General features: G+C 50.2%; 8 protein-coding genes across 8 annotated transcripts; 4 read left to right on the top strand and 4 right to left on the bottom strand.

Annotated features, from left to right (window-relative positions):
- Positions 1-145: 145 nt before the first annotated feature.
- On the bottom strand, positions 146-1,582 carry N7516_000226 (BUD22 family protein; the record flags this gene model as incomplete). Its single annotated transcript, XM_057212948.1, has 2 exons — positions 146-1,240; positions 1,334-1,582. The coding sequence occupies 2 exons, from the start codon at positions 1,580-1,582 to the stop codon at positions 146-148; spliced, it is 1,344 nt and encodes a 447-aa protein (XP_057074831.1).
- Positions 1,583-2,016: 434 nt separating this feature from the next.
- On the bottom strand, positions 2,017-3,006 carry N7516_000225 (complex I 30 kDa subunit family protein; the record flags this gene model as incomplete). Its single annotated transcript, XM_057212947.1, has 3 exons — positions 2,017-2,067; positions 2,124-2,773; positions 2,838-3,006. The coding sequence occupies 3 exons, from the start codon at positions 3,004-3,006 to the stop codon at positions 2,017-2,019; spliced, it is 870 nt and encodes a 289-aa protein (XP_057074830.1).
- A 386-nt stretch (positions 3,007-3,392) lies between these two features.
- Positions 3,393-8,981, top strand: N7516_000224 (CCR4-NOT core ubiquitin-protein ligase subunit MOT2; the record flags this gene model as incomplete). Its single annotated transcript, XM_057212946.1, has 6 exons — positions 3,393-3,445; positions 3,500-3,566; positions 3,686-3,801; positions 3,862-6,002; positions 6,810-8,015; positions 8,077-8,981. 6 exons carry the CDS (start codon positions 3,393-3,395, stop codon positions 8,979-8,981), a joined length of 4,488 nt encoding a protein of 1,495 aa, XP_057074829.1.
- Positions 8,982-10,039: 1,058 nt separating this feature from the next.
- Positions 10,040-10,864, top strand: N7516_000223 (spherulation-specific family 4 protein; the record flags this gene model as incomplete). Its single annotated transcript, XM_057212945.1, has 1 exon — positions 10,040-10,864. The coding sequence occupies one exon, from the start codon at positions 10,040-10,042 to the stop codon at positions 10,862-10,864; it is 825 nt and encodes a 274-aa protein (XP_057074828.1).
- Positions 10,865-11,004: 140 nt separating this feature from the next.
- On the bottom strand, positions 11,005-12,621 carry N7516_000222 (thiamine pyrophosphate-dependent dehydrogenase E1 component subunit alpha; the record flags this gene model as incomplete). Its single annotated transcript, XM_057212944.1, has 5 exons — positions 11,005-11,775; positions 11,837-12,046; positions 12,108-12,169; positions 12,225-12,412; positions 12,482-12,621. The coding sequence occupies 5 exons, from the start codon at positions 12,619-12,621 to the stop codon at positions 11,005-11,007; spliced, it is 1,371 nt and encodes a 456-aa protein (XP_057074827.1).
- Positions 12,622-12,872: 251 nt separating this feature from the next.
- On the bottom strand, positions 12,873-13,355 carry N7516_000221 (NUDIX hydrolase; the record flags this gene model as incomplete). The annotated part of the gene is made up of 1 exon (XM_057212943.1): positions 12,873-13,355. One exon carries the CDS (start codon positions 13,353-13,355, stop codon positions 12,873-12,875), a length of 483 nt encoding a protein of 160 aa, XP_057074826.1.
- A 474-nt stretch (positions 13,356-13,829) lies between these two features.
- On the top strand, positions 13,830-14,797 carry N7516_000220 (tyrosine-protein phosphatase; the record flags this gene model as incomplete). The annotated part of the gene is made up of 2 exons (XM_057212942.1): positions 13,830-14,331; positions 14,421-14,797. 2 exons carry the CDS (start codon positions 13,830-13,832, stop codon positions 14,795-14,797), a joined length of 879 nt encoding a protein of 292 aa, XP_057074825.1.
- A 643-nt stretch (positions 14,798-15,440) lies between these two features.
- On the top strand, positions 15,441-18,506 carry N7516_000219 (uncharacterized protein; the record flags this gene model as incomplete). Its single annotated transcript, XM_057212941.1, has 6 exons — positions 15,441-15,624; positions 15,679-15,685; positions 15,744-15,824; positions 15,874-16,100; positions 16,152-16,549; positions 16,599-18,506. 6 exons carry the CDS (start codon positions 15,441-15,443, stop codon positions 18,504-18,506), a joined length of 2,805 nt encoding a protein of 934 aa, XP_057074824.1.
- Between the last annotated feature and the right edge of the window lie 251 nt (positions 18,507-18,757).

Genomic DNA, 18,757 nt, shown 5'->3' with positions numbered 1-18,757 from the left:
TATATATATTGCAAGCAATCTTTTTTTTTTTTGTCTGAGTCGGGTGACTTTAAACGTGTATCACATAGGGAGATCGTAATATCTGCTCGTTTGCTTGTAACGAACCTCAAACATTGATAGATAGATATACATAATGCCCATAACCCTAATCGAATGTAACCTTCTTTCCAGAGAAAGAAGCTGCCGTCTGCTCCTTGGCCTTCCGCTTCGCCTCCCAAGAGGGATGCAATGGACCCTCATCCTTAGGCGGACCACCTTTAGGTTTGCCACCAGAATGCTGCCCAGAGTGAGGCCCAGCAGGACCATCTCTCTGAGGCCGCGCAGGCCCACTGCCAAAACCACCACGTCTGCCTCCTCTCCCTCCTCTTCCACCTCGCGAACCGTCAGTTGCACCGCGCTTCGTATCCCAACCATTATCTCTACCACCATACTTCGCAGCCAGCTGCTCCTGCTTGACATGGTTTGCAGTAGCTCCAAACTTCTTCTCCCACAAAGCCCGACGCGCCTGTTGACCCATTCGGTTCTTACGAACAGGCTTCTTGTCGGAATCTTCCTCATCAGAAGCTTCTTCCGAGCCAGACCAGTAACCACCGTTCATTAGAGACGGCAGGAACGTCGTGGTTTTCAAAGCTTCAGTAGAACCCTTGGTTCCCTTTGCTTTCTTAGGTGGCGGGGAGTCCGCAGAGAAGGATGGTGATGGGGAGCGGGAGATAGAATCAGAGATATCGTCTGCGGCAAGGTCTTCCTCGTCGCCAGATTCCGAGTCAGCTTCAGAATCTGACCCCGGTCCAAGTCGCGAGTTGAATTGCGAGAGGTCTTCGTCTCCGGATTCCTCTGAGCCGGAGATGTCCATGTCGTCCGCGGGGCGGGAGACCTGCTCGCCGCGCCGGGGTTTTGTCGTCGCTGTCTCTGATTCAGATTCCGATCCGCTGGTTTCCTTCCGTTCCTTCTTTGCTGGCGCATCCTTCTTCTTGGCCTCTTTTGCCGCTTTGCTAGTCGGCGCCTCGTCGATTCGAAGTAGTTTCCGAATGCCCGCCATAATCCCGGGCATTTCCTTCTGCACTGGAGTGGATTTGAATAGTCGTGCTAGGATATTGGCTTCCGCTGTACTCTTCGGTCCCTCCTGAGAGACGTTCTTGACGGCCTGAAACTCTCCGAATGTCCGTGTTTCTGCGATTCGCTTCGTTCTGATAAGTTGTTTGAAGAGGTATCGCTCGGATGTGACATGGTAATCGAGACCCTGTTAGACCGAATATTAGCAATCGAGTTTCTGGGCGCGGATACCCTCCAAAGCCGTACGGCTGGCTGTCTATAGTAAATATTAACTGCATACCTTCAAAGTCTCGATTTCTTCCTTTAGTCGCGCCAATGCCTTATCGTCCTTTTGCTGCTTCGCTGTCTTCTCTCGCCGACTGAGCTTTTGTCGCTCAAAGCCGCGCGATGTCTTGAGACCACGCATGATCATCAATACGCCGTTCTCGAACATTTGCGTCAACCGGGTGCCGTGAATGGACATTTTGCGGGTGTCGCTGGACCGCGTGGGCGCGGGGCCGCTGACTTCTTCGAGCTTGCGCTTGGGCATCTTTTCGGTGGTGTGATTGTATGGAGATGGCAGATATTGATATGGGGGAGTCGAAGAATGTATGGCTTGTCGACAAAAGAAAAACCGTGGAAAGTTTCGAGGGTCGTGTTGATCGTCCGATGTTGGTGTAGCTTAATTTTTTTTTTTGGGCGGATCCCGGTGCCAAGACAGACGCTTGCAATGGCCATCGCGAATCAATCGGTTTGATATCTACTTCAGACTACATGTTTCTAGGTAGAATTCCGATTATGAAAAAAATAGACGTTTACTACGAGTCATAGTAGGTTAGCTTTATGATTGGACTCGCGCAAATTAACTGCTACGTGCATTACATTGCTGGATATATTGCTTGGGCAAAAAGAGACCATCGATTAACACTGACGGATATGTACATACAAACATGGCAAAGGAAATGATACGCATACAGACCCTCTCTATTTCTTTTCTTCCTCCTTCTCCTCCGGCTTGGGGGTCGGAAGCTTGAACTATAGTCGAACAGGTCAGGATATTGTCTTTTAGTAAGGAAGAAAATATGACTTACGGATTCGGGAGTGCGGTCCTGACCCGCACCCACGGGCTCCCAGGCAGTAGAGCCACTCTCAAAGTTGCGGAATGCCTGGGTGAGCTCAAGGGGCTCAATAACGATGCGCTTCTTCTCCTCGTCGTAGCGCAGCTCAGTATAACCGGTCAAGGGGAAGTCCTTGCGCAGTGGGTGGCCGTCGAAACCGTAATCGGTCATGATGCGGCGCAGATCAGGGTGTCCGGAGAAGAACACACCGAACATGTCGTACACCTCACGCTCGTACCACAGAGCACCCTCGAAGAGACCAGTCACACTGGGCACGGGGGTGGCCTCATCCGCGTAGGTCTTGACACGGATACGGGAGTTGTGGCGAACGCTGAGCAGGTTGTAGACGACTTCAAAGCGCTGGTCGCGGGTGGGGAAGTCGACACCTGTGATATCGGAGATCTGGGTGAACTCGGCGGCAGTGTGGTTCTTGAGGAAGCTCATGACGGGAACAACACCGGCGGGAGCGGTGTAAACAGTGAGCTCATCCTTCCAGACTGTGAACTGCTGGATATATTTGGGCAGGCAAGACATAACGTACTGCCCATAGGCGTGGAGGCTGTCGGCCATGGGCTGGTACTTGTCGGTAGGGTTGACCACGGGGGCACGTAGGGGTCCCGAGGCTGGCAAAACACGGTTCGGTTAGCTCAATTGTATCCTATCTTTCGGCTGGTCCATTGCACATACGCGGGCGCTGCGCCTGGCGCATGTTCTCAGGTTCCGGGCCCGGTGCTGTCGAGGCCTTGGGGGCACACTGAAGGGAGGCGGAGGAAAAGGTGCGGGTGGCCATGGACCTCGTGGCGAATGCCACAGAGCGTCCAGAACCCAGGCGCATCAAAGAGCGTGCGGAGGCCATTGTGTAGAGGGAGCAATGGCAGATGCAACGGGAGGAGGGGACGAAGGCACGTAAGTCGGATTGTGAAGGTTTAGAGTGGTCGAGCACTTTTGGTCACGTGTTGGGCATACGCTAAACTCAATCGGGCAATGCCAGCAAAATGAAGCCGCGCTTCACAATTTCCTTCCTTCTTCTCCCCGTTCACCCTCTTCTATCAATCATCTCCACCCTGTCTTTTGCTCTCTCTTATTCTCGCTCCTCCTCAAATATCTAATCGCCGTTCGTCTTTCTACACTTTACAGGGCAGCGCACTTCTTTTATTTTCACAGTTTCTTGTCCGATTTAATCAGGTGTCGGCGTTTGAGATCTTGTGTCCCTCTCCGGTTGTCACCGTATTCCCCGCAACCATGTCCAGTCTTTCATTGATCGATTCCGTCATCGACGACGATGACGAGTTCTGGTACGCCTTGATGCTCATTTAACCCGCGCGATCTGTGTACTAATCACCCCACAGCCCCCTGTGCATTGAAGAGTTCGATCTCTCCGATAAGAATTTTAAACCGTGTCCTTGTGGATATCAGGTAAGCTCTGATCATAATCCTTGACGCGACTCTGCCACTGCTCGCTTCGTTGTGATGGGGAGAGATCGCTTGTCTTTTGTCTCCTGTTCCAGACCTAACATGTGACCTTCGTTTTATAGATTTGCCAATTCTGCTACAATAACATTAAAACGCAGAATGAGGAAGGACGATGCCCCAACTGTCGACGCGGATACGATGAAAGTACTATCCAGTACAAGATTCCTGACGTTGAGGAGTGAGTCGACCCATCCTCTGTGATATGTTCGCCACATCCCAACTAACCTACTGTGTTTAGGTTCAAGGCAGATTTGGCGCTGAAGCACCGCAAGGCGGCTGCTGCGAAAAAGAAGGAGGCCGAAAAGCGTGAAATCGAGGCTTCCAGTCGGAAGAACTTGGCCGGTGTCCGTGTTGTCCAAAAGAACTTGGTCTACGTCATCGGCCTCAACCCTACGATCCGAGACGAAAATCAACTCCTTCAAACGCTTCGTGGACGGGAATATTTCGGTCAATATGGCGAGATTGAAAAGATCGTGGTCAGCAAGGCTAAGCCCGGCGGCAACCCTAACCAGGGAATTGGTGTTTACGTGACTTTCTCACGCAAAGTTGATGCTGCGATGTGCATCAACGCCGTGGACGGTTCTGGAAATGGCGATCGGGTGCTTAGGGCGCAATACGGAACAACTAAATATTGCTCCTCCTTCCTTCGCAATGAGCAGTGCAATAATCGGAACTGCACTTTCTTGCACGAGACTGGGGAGGATAGCGACAGTTACAGCCGCCAGGACCTCTCATCTATGAACACGATTTCCACCCAACGCCCAAATCTCCCACCTACCCCCTCTCACGTGAGGTCCGCTCAACCCATCGCCCATCCTATGCGCCGGCAACCGAGCAAGGATGACTCAATCAGTAGTCGCACCGGGATACCAGATGGCCCGGCTCTGCCATCAACCGCCAGTTGGGCTAACAAAGATGTTGCTATCCACCGAACCAGGAGGACTAGTCTCACTGGCAGCCAAGCCTCCATTAATAGCCCACGACCCGCCAGTGTCAATGTGGCGACCCCAGTTGAAGAACCGAAGCGAGCAGAGAAGCCGTCTCCGATTTCCCAAGAAGCCCCACAATCGATCTCCCAGGTTGATCCTCAATCTCCCGCCCCGCAACCGCGTCCTCGCCGTGCGCCTCAACCTCCGAAGCTGCCATCGCCATTTGACAGTTTGCTTAAGGATATCAACTCTCCGGATTTCAAGTTCTCTTTCAGCACGGCCGAATTGAGTGCGGAAGAGGTCAAGTTAATCAACGATTACCCATCTTTCATCGACCCATATGGTGGCGTCAAGCGCAGAGCAATGCGCGAGAAAGTCGAACATGAGCGTCTGAGCCGCGAGCACGAGTTGCTCCAATCTGTTGCAGCCGAGGAAGATAGCCGTGAAGCCGGTAGCCTCCAGCTAGGTGGTGAGCCAGAGGAAGTAAATCCCCCGCGCAATCGCCAGACCCGGGAGTCTCACGGTGCTATCCAGCCGCCTTCACAGCAGGACACTGCAGACAACTCAACTGTTGGATCCCCTGTCTCTGCGACTAGCCATCAATTCCAAGGCTTGAACCTCGCTGGACGAAGCTTAACTCCCTTGCAGCAACAGCAGTTGATGCTACTCAAGTCCGCCGGTAATCAACAAGCTGGTCTGGCTGACCCTCTCAGCTCCGCCGGTCTGGACCAAGCCGCCCAAGTCCGCCAAGGCCTCGCCCAGAATCAGATCGCACAGTTCAATGCGCTGCAGGCAGCACAGAACCGACAGTCTTCCCGATTCTCCTTTGCAAATGATGTCGGTTCTAAGAATATGCCTAATGCTCGCATGTTGGGTCAAATGCAATCTTCATCTCCCAACCCTCTTTCTGCCCCAAGCCCTCAACACGGTCTTGCAGCAAGCGGTTTCTATGCCAGTGGTGTGCAGGGTCCCCCGCCGGGATTGAAGACGGCCGGTACCCCTCCGATTAGTGGTGGTGGAATGTTCGCGCAAGGACATGGTTTCACCTCTGGGGTTGGTGGTAATGGAGGAAAGCAAGATCCGACTCCCGAGCTAATGCGCGAACTACTACGTGGGCGAACTGGTACGAATGTTGGTGGTTTACAGGGCCAAGAGGCAGCTAAGCGTGAGTTCATGTTCCCTTTTCTTCAACAGCACAATACCCCGCCCCCCATGACTCCTGTCAATGGCCTTCTCAGCTCCTTCTATGGGCCCCAAGCGGGCGTAATGCCTGATTCCGGTGGCCCACAGAAGCAGAAGAAGAAGGGGAAGAAGCACAGACACGCTAACACTTCCTCCGGTGGAGGTGGTGTAGTAGATCTTGCGGACCCGAGCATTTTGCAGGCGAGAATGCATCAAGTCGGTGCGAATGCTACTGCTGGGCAGGCGTTGTACGGGAGTCAGGGTCAAGGTGGGTACAACCCCTCGATGGTGTATGGTGGTGGCATCAGTCGGTGGTGAATCCCTATGCTTTTCCCTTTAACCTCTTGTTCCCGTGATTTGATTTCCTGCATTTTCCTCGCTTCTTCGCTATGACCTTCCCTTGATGGGCCTGATTTATCTTGATGACATGATATCAATTCCCTTTCTTTTTCCCCCTCGACATGGAGGCCTTGCATTTGTTCATTTCTGTTTTATTCGCGGTCAGACTGGCAGGTCTGATTTATGCAATGGCTGGACGTTCACCTGGCGTACTAGGGTCTTTCCCTGTCTGCTTCAATTGCTATCTATTTCTTGCATGTTTTCTCTGGCTCGTTCCAGGTGTCGTCGCATTCCATGGACATACGGGCGTGTGTTCCGGTGTCCCTTTGTATTCGGCGGCTGTGTATTCCCTTTCTACTTTTTTTTTTTTTTTTGGCATCCGGACTTCCATTATATGATCTGCTGTGTCTTGAAGACCACAGATGTTTATTATGGATTAATGTACGTTAAGATCTCCCTACCCTGATACCACAAGCCGAAAAGGGTCTTATTCGAAATCAGTTTCCTCACAGCCGCCGTTTACATAGACGCCCTGTCCTTCACTGTTGCTGGTCCGGGGGATGCCCATCATGTAATTATCTCGTGGTCTTTTTTGTATCTTCGCTTAGTCGTGCTGCTGCTGCATAGTCCTCACCATCGTCTGAAGCGATTTCGATCTGATCTTTACCTCACCCTCATCTGACCACCCACATCGCCACATTTTGCTCCTTGAAGATTCGCTGACTCAATGCTCTAGTAAATGAGGACTTTCCTCCTCTTGGAGATCAGTCCAAGGATCGACGACCTGTTGATAGCTTTGGGTTTTTGAAGTCTCAGTTACCTGGCGAGTCAGCCGCTCGTGCTGGAACTCCGAGTCTGCCACCTGGACTGCCTTTACCCCATGCTCATCCCTCGTCTTCTGTATTCCAGGAACACAGCTCCTCTAAACCTTCGTCTCCTGTCCCGATTCTCCCACCTGGATTGACGCCCAGCATTTCGCGGCTGAACAGCCCATCGCAGAGCCGTGTTGACAGCCCCTCTCGCCTTCTAAGTCCTGAGCTCACCGTGGGTGGACCTTTGACATCAAGCCGCGTGAAGGACGCTTCTCAAATCTCCTTTGGGTCGCCCGTGCAAAAGTCCGCGAGCAAGCCTCGTACCCAACGCAAGAGTGAGTTCAACATTGGAGCTGATTTCAAAGATTCACCTGCCAAGGCTACACACCAGTCGCAGCCGAGTTCTGCCACTACCAAAGGCAGCCCACTCGATTTTGGCTCCCCGCTACCCCTATCCGTCAAGACTGAGCAGGTTCCACCTCCTGGCTCTGTCTCTGTAATCGGGTCTCGACCTGACACACCCCAAACCATGGCATCCCGCCTTTCTGACTCCCCTGCTACTCGCCAGCCTCGTGTTCTGCGTGTGGTAGAAACCCCAAAGCCAGAAACTCCTCCCATTATCACCGTACCCTCTGTGCCCGCTTCTGTCGCTGGAGGTACCAGGTCCCGCTCTAGGAGACAGAGTATCTCGTCAACCAGCGTCCCTGACACTCCTGCTGATATGGGATGGGAAGCTGATTACTATCCTTCCACCTCCGCTTCCCGTGCCAATTCCCCTCCTGCTTCTACTCGTATCGGCTCCGCCCCCGTTCGCTCCATGACCAAGAGCCAGGTCAAGAAGGAGCGGAAGCAGAAGGCGAAGGAGGCCGAGGCTAAGAAGGTCGAAACTGCACATGTGAATGAGGAGCCTGTCCAAGCGCCTATCATGGGGCGAAAGCGTAAGACTAAGAAAGCCCCCACAGCCACTGTGAGCACAGCCGATGCACCCGCTGCTAGTGCCCCCGAAAAAGCGAGCCCTGTGAAACCAGCGAGCGTTTCCCCAGTCAAGGCCGAACCCAAGGTGGATACTACCACGAAGAAAGTGAAAGCCAAGGAGATCAAGCCTGCCAGGGAGCCTACTCCTCCCCCCTGTCGAAGAGCCACCTGTTCAGAAGGAAATCCCCGTAGAGCCATGGCGTTCAAACAATACAGTTGGACAGTTGGTCAAGGACTCCGAGGCCCTCGGAAGGGCAATCAAGGATCTTTTCGTGGAACGAACTAAGCCTCTTCACGAGTTGCTCGCTGAGATGCACAAGTCCGGCGAACTTAACCTCAACAAAACTTCTCTCTTCAACCCTACCAACCTCAGCCATCGCACCGACATGAAATGCACTGCGGAGGACTACGATTATCTCCAGTGTCCCAACGAGTTGACCGAGGAGGATCGGAAAACCCTGCTTCGTGGAGAGCCCGTTCGAATTGGCGATGATTTCCTCAAGACTCGATGCCTGATCACGCCCCGCGGTTGTGTCCTGCGCCATCTCGAGCCAGAAGAGGAAGAGCGGTACCTTGAGCTGGAGAAGAACATGGCCAGTATCTCCGATCCTTTCATGATTGGAGACGACGCAAGCAATCCCAGTGGAGGTCTGGAAGCACTTTTCGCGAACCCAGAAAAGTTCAACATCTGCTGGGTTGACGACATGTCCACTCGCCTGGGTGCCACGTCTCCATCCTCTTCTCTTGAGGCGGCGGAATCTGTGATCCCACCTAACGTCCTCTCGGCCATGGAGGCAGACAGCACCCGCAACCATGATTGGGCCGTCGCCAACTCGGCAGAATTTCTTAACACCACCCCTGCCGCTGTTCGCTCCTTCGCTGCTGTTACCGCGCAGCACATGCTGGGCAACCCGGGCATGGTCAGTACCAACCCAACCCTCGACGACGTTGCCGGCTTGACCAACGAGGAGCTGAAGGATCTCTCTGGTCGTTCTCAGAAGGACCTCGAGCTTACCCGGAAAGAAATGGATTCGCTGGATAAGAAGTTCGCAGCTTTGCTTCGACGTAACAAGAAGCTTCAGCAGCAGGCATTGAACTTTTCTGCTGGTTCGGAGCTGTAATCAGCCATTGACTCTATCTTGGATCGGAGCTGTCAGTCCTTTTCGCAATGGCGTATTTCTGGGTGGACTTGGAATTTTTGTGCGTGTACATATGGATTTGCATGATACCCCGGATGGTGGTATTTCACGGCGCTCACGTCCGTTCTGTATCATTATCTATCTGAGCCTGAATGAATCATTGTAAACATTATAACTATTTGTCTGTCTATACGTAGTCCTAGTCATCTGGTTTCCAACACTTTCGTTAAAACATGCACTTTCTAGGCCCATCCTCAATACTGCACTTGAGACGCAATGAGCAAAGAGATTTCGAATCCAAGAGACCCCTTGACCCCAAGTGAACATTGAAACATCCCCGGAATTGACTGTTACTAGTCCTTGAGTGTGATATATATTGCACCTAAATCTGCCAGTCAATTCGTCAGGTCTGAGACATGGCTCGTTCACTACATTGAATCTTTTACAAGTGAGCAATATATCCGAATTCCGATTTGCATCGTCTAACATGGCTCAAAACATCCATATCTACAGATCAAGGGGGAATATTCTAGGAGATCTACTATTACTGACTCCGCCAGGGCTGGACCTCTTCCACATTCCTCTACTTTGTACATTTCAATCACGTCCAGACATTTAATGAGGGCTCATTCCTCCGAAGGGATCCGACAGTAGCTCATTCTTGGTATCACACGAGGCCTATTTGGCTATTCAGGGCGAATGAACCATTTACCTCGTGTCCAAGAAGTCTGGCTCTTGAAACATGTGGCTGGTTGGTGTCATTTTAGGTCTCTTGCTACTTTTGACCAGGAAACAATAGAGATTGAGGCTGATCTTTGACTCTGCTGTCGCTATCCGATCCCTTTCTTCCCATAGGATATTATTTCCCGAGTCTCTCGACATGCCTAGGTGTATAAAGCGTGCATTGCTCACTCAGTATACCATTTCCTGTCTTGTTTGTCCTATTTCCCTCTTCCTTGCGCTAATTTATATATCGTTGGCTTCCTTGGGTGCTATATTCATTCGTTGACTTCCTCACGTTCAGCCCACCATATCCAACGATGTTCCTACTACTTCCTATCATAGCTACCGTGCTTACACTAGCCTCAACCGTCATATCAACCGGCCTACTAGTACCACTATACGCCTGGCCCGGCATAGATGCATGGAATACAATCTACGACTCAATCGCAGCCCACCCCTCAATCCCATTCTACCTAATTATCAACCCATCCACGGGTCCCGGCGACACAGTATACCCAGAAGAAGTCTTCATAACGGCCATCGCGAAGCTAAACAGCTATGCCAACGCCAACGTAATAGGCTACACCCACACAAAACAAGGCACGCGATCCAGCTCCGAAGTCGAAAAGGACATCGCTGCCTACGCCAAATGGGCCACCTACACAGGGAAGAATATACGCCTTTCCGGCATCTTCTTCGACGAGGCAGCCAACGGCGAAGATCCGAGCAAGCTCCCCTATTTCGAGAACTTGTCGAGGAATTCCAAGAGCAGCGGCTTAAACACCGTCATCTTCAACCCTGGCGTCAAGCTCGCGGCTGATGTTGGCAAGTGGTTTGCGGCGGCGGACTTTATCGTCGAGTATGAGAATACTTATGATAATTGGGTGGCTCTGGCTCCTCATGAGCATTTCTCGACGCCTGATCATTATGAAAAGAGTGCTGTTATTTTGAATCAGACGCCTAGGGATGCCAATGTTGATCATGTTGTTCGGTTGGCGAAGGATATGGGGCTCGGTGCTATTTATCTGGCCTCAGATGATAACTATATGAGTCTCTCCACTGTGCCCAAGGTTGCTGTTGCTGTTGCTGTTGCGCAAAGTCGGAGTGCTAGGCGCAGAGGGAGATCTCATAAACGAATGTAGTCGGAGTATTCAATAAGCATCATGACAAAACATCCTTTATCAGAACATCACTGGAATCTATATGGATATAGCCCTCGTATTTAACATAACGTTCTAACATCCCCAAGGATCGCATATATATTTTGTAGAGACAAACCCTCTCAATTCAAACCATTAATGCCATCCTTATACGGCCGCAGATCATACTCATCAGGATAAGTCTCCAAGATGCGCTTAAGCTCCGCCATCTGTTCCCTCTGCTCCTCAGTGATCTCCTCATAAACATCCGTAAAAGCCTCCCTAAGCGAAGGCTTCTTCTCCTGTTCGGCCTCACCAAATTCCTTCAACACCGCCTTCCGCATCTCATCCCGCGTCTGCTTCTCTTGTTCCTCGCTCCAAATCCCCTGATTCTCAAGCCACTTCCGCAGCCGGATAATAGGATTATCACGACGTTTCCAATCCTCAACCTCGACGCGCGCGCGGTACGCAAAGCTGTCGTCGCTGGTACTGTGGTGCGAGACACGATAGCTCATGGCTTCGATCAGTACAGGTCGACCGCCCTCACTTAGGGCAAGTCGACGCGCCTCTCTCATTGCTTCGTTTACAGCGAAGACGTCGTTGCCATCTACACGGATCGTGTCGATGCCGTATCCCACGCCGCGGCTGGCGATTCCATCGCCTCGGTACTGCTCTAGTGTTGGCGTTGAGATTGCGTAGCCGTTGTTTCGGCATATGAATACGACCGGGCAGGACCTTGTTGCGGCGATGTTCAGTGCGGCGTGGAAATCGCCTTCGCTGGCGGCTCCTTCGCCGAAATAGCAGGCTACAATGCGTGGATCCCGGTTTGGGTTTTGGAGGTCTTGGAGTTTCAGGGCGTAGGCTGCTCCGGCAGCTTGAGGGATTTGTGTGGCTAATGGTGATGATATTGTGTGCTGTTGGGTGTGTGAGATCAGGAAAAGTATGTTGTTGGAGTCAGGAGGTAGGGGTACTGACCATGCGAGGGTAGTTCTGTCCGTAGTGGACTGGCATATTTCGACCACGGCCTGTATCATTACAATTGGCAAAGAGTTGGCTCATGAAGTTCTTTAGTGTGAATCCACGTTGTTGAAATACACCGGCTTCGCGGTATTGTGCAAAGACCACATCATCTGGCGTTAGTGCTGCGGCAGATCCAACTGTGATGCCTTCTTCGCCGGCGGAAACCTACGGGTAGCCCGTCAGATAAGCCATGTCCTCATTCTAACTCTTGACGAATTGAACATACCATGTAGAAACTCAGGCGACCCTGTCGTTGTGCCTCGAACATAACTACGTCCATAACGCTTACTGCATGCCAAAAGTCAGCTACTTGATATATCATATCAAGCGGGCGCTAACTAACCAGAAAGCATGTTTTTGTACCACGTCAAGACCTCCTCATTTGTAACATCGGGTGCTGGTCTCGTCTTATCAACCTGGTAACCGTCCGAGTCCATCACTCGGTAGGTAGGGATAGCGGGCAGATCCGAGGCTTTGAGGAAGGCCATATCCGATGTGAATTTGCTGTTCACAGCTCCGGGGAATTGAACACTAAACAAATCAACATATTGTCAGCATTTCCAAAAAAAAAAAAAAAGAGGTTGCCCTTGAAGCGATCACCTGTCTGACCCCGGCAGCTGCGAGATGGAGCTACTCCACCTCCGTGCGGGGACGATGCGAGCTGTGGTTATGGGCTGACTGCGAATGCCATTTCGAGTCAGGAGCTTTAGAGACATTTTGGTCTCTCTTGCTATTAACATTGTAGTTTTAATTTGTTTCAATGGGAGAAAGGTGGGAAATTGGATGTTTGAGTGTTAAATCTGGGGGAGTGCGGAGAGCGGTTGGCATCGGCATCTTGACATCACCGCGGCCAACCGAATATCCGATGCGGGGAAGAGAATACAGACATTTGAACATTTGAATATCTCAATTGATTGATAAATGTGATTGTGATTGTATTCTTTGCTTTCTTATTCCATCCTTAGCAAAGAGGCTTCAAATATCATTCACCTCAAAAAACTCCCAAGCGTTGTAGTTCAAATCCATCGTGGATCACATCCTGCATTGAGACAGGGATGGCGAGAGTGTCAACACGTTCCTCTTCCACCCATTCATATTCGAAGAACTCGTCGTAACGGATTGCGACAATGTCGCCAGATTCATCATAGATCACAAAGTTGAGTTTGATGATGACTTCCTCTTCAGATCCCCACCTCAATAACTCCACCTCCTCGATAATGTGGTCGCCCTGGAGTCCAAGACCGGTCTTGTCGAGAACTATGCGCTCCACGGCATCGCGGATGGTCACATCGGTGCTGAGAACTGGGCCTGTTGGAATATTCCACCATCGATAGGTGGCTTGACCGGTAGCTCGCTTCAGAAGTAGGACGGCGGGCTCCCCGTTCTCTTTGTACCGGAAGATTGCTATGCTGATGCGCCATTGTATGTCCGGTTCTAGGTCTGCGACTCTGCCGTCGATGCCTGGAGATGCCATGGTTAGATAGACGAGTTCGATTTTGAGAAAATGGAGATGGAGTTGATTGGTGGGAAGTTGAAGTTACACAAAAGGCGATATATAAATATTGTTTGCTATTTTGATTGCTATATTGACTTCTTAAAATAGTTCCATGGCCTAAGTTTGTAGACTCCTATGAGTCTGAAGTCAATAAGCACTGTCCGAGTGTATAAAAGGGAAATATCTAAAAAGGAATATCTGAGAAAACCATCGAGATGAATACTAACAATTCTACTAATAATTTTCTCTCCAAAAATAAACCAAAAAATGTTGAAAAAATAGTTGGGAAATGAATCTTGAGGTCATTGGATATGATGACATTGGTGCCTGCACCAGGTTTCGGCTCCATTAGTCGATGGAGACGATGACATAGTTCGAATCAAACTTCTTTATATCCCCAAATTTGGATTTGATTTCGACCTTCCATTCACTGTACATTCAATCAAAATAATTATGCATGAAACCGATCAAATCCGCGAGGTATTAAACACCGACATCAGAACTCCCATCCCGCAGGCACTCGTAGCCCGGATCACATCACTGCCACCATTTATCCCTATACAAGGTGTCACCAACTTTCGTGACGTGAGTCACGATAACAACAAACTACGCCCGGGGTTCGTTTATAGGTCCGGAAACTTGTCCGACATCTGGGGCCCCGGGAAATCGATCATCGCAACTCAATTGGGCATCACCACTATTTTCGACCTCCGGAATGAAGGCGAGCGACAAAAAGCCCCCGCACCTTCTATCACCGGAGTCAAGACGATATGGTTACCATACGGGGCTCGACCGGCTACTTTGAATCTCCGCGATTTCGCAGGTCCAGACAGGGGCGCGGCAGGGTTCGTGAAGATGTACTTCGGGATCCTCGAGGCGGCTGCCCCATCTTTCACTGAGATATTCAAGCATATCAGAGATAACCCGGACGATCCGTTCATCGTTCATTGCTCGGGTATGTTCCACCTGTATCACCTCGCTCTAGTCGCGTGCAAATCCCCCATTCACAATAGATCAATGCTAACCATAAGTTCCCATCCACAGCCGGGAAAGATCGCACAGGTGTCTTCGCCGCCCTCATCCTCCTCTTGATAAATAGACCTCATGACGATATTATTAACGATTACATCCTCACTCGAGTTGGACTGGAAAGCGCTCGGGAGAATCTTATGCAGGCATTTGCGATAAATTTGGGTGGTGGAGTCGGCACCGGCCAGTTGACTCCGGAGGAACTGGGTATGCTCGAACTGTGTGGTGTTCGAGCTACTTCCATGGCAGCTTTCCTGGTATCATTTGAGAGCACGTATAAAAATGGCGCTGAGGGCTATCTCATTGATGGTCTTGGGTTTACACAGAGTGATGTGTCGATGATGCGTAAGAACCTGACAGTGGATCAACTGGAGACGTCTGTACAAATATAAACAAGGGTGTATAGAGTAAATATGTATAATAGGAAAATAGTTGCTAAATTACAGAGAAGGTAATGGGGGAAAGAATCTCAGGCAAGGGGCCCTGGAGAAAGACTCAAGAAATATATTTGGGAAAAATACAGCCCAAAGGGTTCATATTCCTAGGTGGACATATATATATATACATAAAACTATATACATATATCGTCAAATATACGATTTAATCCAGAGATCAGCATATTATATACCCTTGGACCCAGCGCTAAGAAATTAAGCCTTTCAAGGCTGAGCTTGTCAACTTTCTATATACAACATAGTTACTTTGTAGCTCCAATACTACAGTCCCTATTTAGGTATATCCTGTTGGTCTATAATCGGAATTTCCTTCATCTTACTGGGTATTGTCATTTGTACATTAGTGCTGCTACCGTTACCTTTTCCCCGCGAGGGGTACTGATGGCTACATGTCTGTATGACACCATTCTACTTCAACTCCGAATAACACCGTGATTGATATGGTATTCTGATTGTAGATCATCGAATTTATTCTCCGACTTTCTGCTGCCGGTTTCAGATCTAGAAAGATAAATAGGGCTGACAGTAGCACCGAAACCCCTCAATCTCGCATCTCAGCCGAGTTTGGGATTTTGACGCCATGTATCTTTGGAATCACCTTGTACTAGCAGTGCTTCCATCAATTCTGTCCACAACTCTGGGGCAGAATGTTTTGGATTTGAGTGGTGAGGGATGGACTGTTAGTAGCAAGACGCTGAATGTGAGCGTCCCTGGCCGTGTCCCCTCACAGGCGCATTTGGATCTTCTAGCTGCAAATTTTATTGGTGAGTCCTCTTTGGTTTGAAAAGAATTGACCGATCTAACAAAAGAAAAAACAGATGAACCGTTAGTTGAAGCTCGTTTCTCCTGTAATGGGTCTATACTAACTCGACTCGCACCAAAGCTACTATGGGTTGAATGACTTCGACTTGCGTTGGATCGTGGACAGTAATTGGACTTATACAAGTAAACCAATCAGGGGCTTGTTTGTGTCCTTCGCTGTGTCAATTGGGATTCTTACTGATTCTTCGCAGGTCAAGAAACACCAAGTCCTCCTGGCTCGTGTTTAATGGGCTTGACACTTTTACAGCAATCGAGTTCTGCGGTCATTCGATAGGAACTACAGATAATCAGTTCCGACAGTATACCTTTGACATCTCGAATGCCCTGAAACATTGCAAGGGCTCCCCGATCGTTTCTCTCGATTTTGGAAGTGCCACTAAGATCCAAAATGCGATTGCCGCTGATCCAAACTCCCCCAGTAAGTATTCAACAACGGGATAACAGATATTATGTCTGACAATGTCTCCAGAATGGCCTACTGGTGTTCAGCAAACCTTTGAATTCCCTAACCGCTGGTTTATGCGCAAGGAACAGTCTGACTTTGGCTGGGATTGGGGCCCAGCGTTCTCGCCTGCTGGTCCATGGCAGAATATCTACCTGGTGCAGTCCGAGAAAGAGGAAGACTTATATGTTCTAAACACAGGATTTGACATCTATCGAAAGGGCCAGGTCAATCACCTTGCTCCCGATCAGAGTCAACCCTGGGTTGTGAATGCAAGTATTGACTACCTCGGCCCCCCGCCTACCCATCCATCGATGTCTATCGAAATCAAGGACATCGAGTCGGACAAAGTATTGACGGCCGGATCGTTGGATAATGTTGTTGTATCTGGACAAACAATTAGCGGCACTACTATAGTTGATGCAGTAAGTATTCAATTACGGGATAAGAGATTCTGTCTGACAATATCTCCAGACAGCACCGAATCTCTGGTGGCCCACAGGAATGGGGAAGCAAAGCATGTATAACGTTACAGCCACTATTCAGAACAAAAACCAGAACCTCGCCAGCGTAGCCAAACGCACTGGCTTCCGTACTATTTTTCTGAACAGATCCAACATCACCGATGGCCAGCTGGCGCAGGGCATCGCACCCGGCGCGAATTGGCATTTCGAGGTGAATGGACATGAGTTCTACGCCAAGGGCTCGAACCTCATTCCACCGGATGCTTTCTGGCCGCGGGTCACCGAGGTCAAGATGAAACGACTGTTTGATGCCGTAGTCGCTGGAAATCAGAATATGCTCCGGGTCTGGGCTTCAGGTGCTTACCTTCCGGACTTCATGTACGATCTCGCCGACGAACGCGGAGTGTTACTATGGAGCGAGTTCCAATTCGGTGATGCTCTGTATCCCACGGATCAACCGTTCCTTGACAATGTTGCTGCCGAGATCGTCTACAATACGAGACGGGTCAATCATCATCCATCCTTAGCTTTGTGGGCTGGTGGAAATGAGCTTGAAAACTTGGTGCTACCAACTGCTAAGAAAGCGGATCCTGCATCCTACGCCCACTGGCTTGGCGATTACGAGCATCTGTTCATCTCTCTGATTCTCCCGTTGGTTTACGAGAACTCGCGATCAATTTCATACATGCCCAGCAGCACCAACAACGGTTTCCTAGAAGTTGATCTGTCTGCCCCAGTTCCTATGGTAGAACGTTATGAAAATGGCTCAGCAGAAGGCTATTATTATGGTAACACAGACTACTACCATTACGATGCCAAGGAGGCCTTCAACTCCGCTGACTACCCCATCGGCCGCTTCGCCAACGAATTCGGCTACCACAGCATGCCGAGTCTGCAAACATGGCAGCAAGCCGTAGACGAGAAGGACCTCCACTTCAACAGCAGCACCATTATGCTCAGAAACCACCACTACCCAGCAGGAAGCCCAGGCACCCACAACTACAGTAACTCGTCTAAGGGCATGGCCGAAATGACCATAGCAGTAGAGCTATACTACCCGATCCCCGACAAGCAAGACCCCATTGCCAACTTCAGTTCCTGGTGTCACGCAACCCAACTTTTCCAAGCAGACATGTACAAGTCCGAAATCCAGTTCTATCGTCGCGGAAGCGGAATGCTAGAGCGCCAGCTCGGCTCCCTGTACTGGCAACTCGAAGATATCTGGCAGGCTCCGACGTGGGCTGGAATCGAGTACGACGGCCGCTGGAAGGTCCTCCACTATGTCGCCCGCGATATCTTCCAGCCCGTTATAGTCTCCCCATTCTGGAACCATACGACGGGCCATTTGTCTATCTATGTGACTTCGGATCTCTGGGAGACTGTCCGGGGAACGGTCAAACTTACCTGGACGGATTTGTCTGGCAAGCCAATCCACGGGAACGCGGGTACTCCCTTGACAAAAGATTTCTCCGTTGGAGCACTCAATACTACCAATATCTACGAAACCAATGTGGCAGAGCTGTCTCTGTCTGATATGAAGGATGCCGTTTTGGTTATTGATCTCACTGCTCATGGCCATCTCCCGAATGCTGAAAGCAAGACTTTAACTACTTTCACGCACCGGAACGAGTTTACGCCCGTCTTTCCTAAGGAGCTGGCACTGAAAAATCCGAAACTCAAGCTGTCGCGTAATGCAAAGACTGGTGCATTCACCGTCGAAGCTCAGAGTGCTGTCTCGCTGTATACATGGCTTGACTATCCTGCTGGTGTGGTGGGATATTTTGAGGATAACTCGTTCTCTTTACTTCCTGGTGAGCAACGGACCCTGAAATTCATTGTGCAGAAGGATGAGACTGGGGGTAGGTGGGTGGATGGTGTTACCGTGCGCAGTCTGTGGGATCAGGCTACCAAGAATTGATGAGTGTACACATTGCAAGTAGTTTCTTCTAATAGCTTTGTTTCGTGGTGCTTCTTTGTATCTATCTTTACGAAGAGTATCCAACGGGAGAGTTATACCCCGAATCACACAATTCCTCGCTCCTCGGTGACCTTATGCGGTTTCTTGAGCCTACTATTCTTATGCGAAATCAGGAACTTGTGCACAGATTGATAGTGCTATTGAATGTGGTTGATTACCCTTACTCCCACGACAATGACTATTTCCTCGTA

The sequence above is a fragment of the Penicillium verrucosum genome, assembly GCF_028828655.1.
Source record: "Penicillium verrucosum strain IBT 35672 chromosome Unknown utg000001l_segment0_segment0, whole genome shotgun sequence".
Lineage (NCBI taxonomy): Eukaryota > Fungi > Ascomycota > Eurotiomycetes > Eurotiales > Aspergillaceae > Penicillium > Penicillium verrucosum.
This window is presented reverse-complemented; position numbering and strand designations above follow the sequence as displayed.